We start from the raw sequence: 2,872 nt of genomic DNA, 5'->3' as shown, positions 1-2,872 counted from the left end.
CTTTGTCTTCTTGACATTGAGCCTCAATCCATATTGTAGGCTGCAGTCCTTGACCCTCTGCAGCAAGCGCTTCAGGTCCTCCTCAATTTCAGCAAGCAGGTTTGTCCATAGGGTTTTCGGAGGCCTGCTATTTCAGACGTGGATGGCCAAACCTTCCTAGTCTGTCTTAATCTGAATATTCAGATTGAGAGAAGTATCAGACAGACCAGCGTTTTACAGAAAAGTGAAAGATAGATCCCTTATTGTGGAATTAATCATTCGTGTCAATGTTGTCCCTGCCCTTGGCACATGCGTCTTTGCATATGTATATGTGTGTATAAAAATACATGTAAAAAAAGCGTTTACTAATCAATAAAAAAAAAAAAAAGAAAGGGATCCTGACAGAGAAATGGGATAGGTAGTTTACAGAAGGAGTCCAGGTTGTCAGTTAATAGAACAAAAATGTCCTAAGCTTCTTCAGAAATCAGTAGGGTGGTGAGTGCCCAGAAGTCTCTAACAGCCTTCTCTCATGCATACCCTGGTCGATGCCAAAGACAGTCTTCACCCTTCTGCCATTGAATCCTAGACCCTTCATACCGACCTGTGAAAGATGCAGTGCCTTCCCCACCTAAAACTAATGAAGCCCACAGCTGTCGAGTCAATTCGGATTCAGAGTGACTCAGCAGGGCGGAGTGGAACCTGCCCCATAAACTTCAAGGCCAAAGTCTTTATGAAAGCAGACTGCTCCATCTTTCTCCTGTGGAGTAGCTGGTGGATTTGAACCATTGACCTTGGCATTAGCTGCAGAGCACTTCATTTACTGCACCACCAGGGCTCCTTAAACAGCTCCTCAGTTCCATCCAGGTGCTCGTGTTCCACAGAAACCTTTAGAGCAAGCTGTTCCGACCCAGGCTCAAAACTAGCTCCACACACCACAGTTTATTGTGTCTTCTAATCTGTTTCTCCTTTGTCTTCTTCTGAAGGAACAGAAGGTAACTCTTTTCAGCACTGTAGGGAAAAGTAACCTCAGATAGTAAGTGAATGGGCAGGGCTGTACCTCAGTTAAACTTTTATTTATAAATAAGCAGACAGTAGATTTGAGGTTAAGGCGCCAAGATGAAGGTGGGTGGGGCAGAATCCCCCAGATGGCCTGAGGCTGGATGGGCTTGATCCAGGTTCATTCCCTCATTTCCTGCCCTTAATGTAGGTATACAAAAGCAACTGTCATGAAATATACGATAAAGATATTATTATATGAAAATCAACTAAAAATATATAAAAAAAAAAAAAAAGCAGGTGACACTCGGGAATGAAGCTCCGCAGACCTGAAGGGATAGAAAGGATGGAAGGGAGAAAGGTTCTGTTACATTGCAGGGATAACCGTCAATTTCACTAAACAAAACACATATGAATGGTTCAGTGGAAACCACTTTGCTCTGTCAATGGAGTAAAGTTAAAAAACAAACATGACACCGGACAATAATAACAAATAGCTGGTGATTGGTGGATGCTGTGCTTCCGGACTGACTCCAGATGTCCCCCCTCAGTCCTGGCAACCAGTCACCGTCACAGTCCCTAAGATACAGTGAGTACGCTGAATCACGGCCAGGCCGGGCCACTTGAGCTGCACAGCTGGGATGCGAACTCGGGTCTGTGGAGGGTGTCCGTCAATGAGGGGCTCACAGTTCCTATGTCTCCCTAGGCTTGAGCTATGCGGTGTTCAAAGGCATCATGAAGAAGGGCTACAAAGTGCCGACGCCCATCCAGAGGAAGGTACGTGGCTGGGGGTCCAGCATGGGGAGGCCTCCTTTGGGGGGCTGCTGGCCAGCCACCCCTCGACCCAGCTGTCAGCCCTCTTAGCCTGGCTGAAGCTTCACTGAGCTACCCCGTGTTACACATGGAAGAAGTCAGACCCAGTAAAGGACAGAGTGGGAACCCCGTTAGTCTTTCCAGGGCTGCCTGATGTGGAGGCCCTGCCGCGGCAGCTCATGGAACCCCATTTTTTTTTTTAATTTTTATAATTTTTTGTGTGTGTGTACCATCAAATCAGATCTGACTGGTACAGGAGGAGATTGTCCCTCCGTCTTCCACAGAGCATCTGGTGGATTAGAACTGCACACCTCTGGGATTGTAGTGGAACCCCCTTCTTATCCTAGGCTCACGGTTACTGTTTGTAGACGCTTAGCTGAGTGGAGATGCTGTTATTCTGGGGATCTCAGAAGGATTAGGCCAGGAGGGAGAGTCTGTACTCAATTTGAAAAATGTTTCAGTGGTGGGAAGACCTGGGCTCGTGAACTGCCCATCCTTGTGGGTATACGAACAAGGTAATGTTGTAAGAATAAGGTCAGAGCTGGGTGCATGTCCCTTGACTGCACTCAGATCCCTGCCTGGCCTTTTTCCCTGGGGACTGGACACGCTAGATCATGTGGAATTAGGTGCAGGAGCTGGCCCTGTCCACCCACCCCCTCACTTGTCCCTCTCAGGCCATCCCAATGATCCTGGACGGCAAGGACGTGGTGGCCATGGCCCGGACGGGAAGTGGCAAGACGGCATGCTTCCTCATCCCCATGTTCGAGCGGCTCAAGGTGCGAAGTGCCCAGACCGGGGCCCGAGCCCTTATCCTCTCCCCCACCCGCGAGCTGGCCCTGCAGACCATGAAGTTCACCAAGGAGGTGAGTGAGGGACGCTTGGGCCGACCAGGGGGCCTGGAGCAGGGAGACTTGGGTGGGCTGGACTGTGTCATCCCCACCTTAATCCTCTGTCTCTCTCTCTCTCTCCACAGCTGGGCAAGTTCACAGGCCTTAAGACCGCCCTGATCTTGGGCGGGGACAAGTAAGTTTCTCCCCTGTGCCACAGTCTCTCCCAATCACACAGACCTCCATGCCACAGTCTC

General features: G+C 49.4%; 1 protein-coding gene across 2 annotated transcripts in view; it reads left to right on the top strand.

The window, feature by feature from the left end:
* Positions 1–2,872, top strand: part of DDX54 (DEAD (Asp-Glu-Ala-Asp) box polypeptide 54) — a 21,930-nt gene that overhangs the window by 2,915 nt on the left and 16,143 nt on the right. For both annotated transcript variants that reach the window (XM_006900987.1, XM_006900986.1), the window contains exons 3-5: positions 1,682–1,752; positions 2,463–2,651; positions 2,762–2,811. In XM_006900987.1, the coding sequence (XP_006901049.1) occupies positions 1,682–1,752; positions 2,463–2,651; positions 2,762–2,811 (310 nt within the window). The remainder of the gene's footprint in view (positions 1–1,681; positions 1,753–2,462; positions 2,652–2,761; positions 2,812–2,872) is intronic.

The sequence above is a fragment of the Elephantulus edwardii genome, unplaced genomic scaffold, assembly GCF_000299155.1.
Source record: "Elephantulus edwardii isolate Elephantulus edwardi_28Jun2011 unplaced genomic scaffold, EleEdw1.0 scaffold00304, whole genome shotgun sequence".
In the NCBI taxonomy this organism is placed as follows: domain Eukaryota; kingdom Metazoa; phylum Chordata; class Mammalia; order Macroscelidea; family Macroscelididae; genus Elephantulus; species Elephantulus edwardii.
The sequence above is the reverse complement of the archived record's forward strand: the minus strand, read 5'-3'. Positions and strand labels throughout refer to the sequence as shown.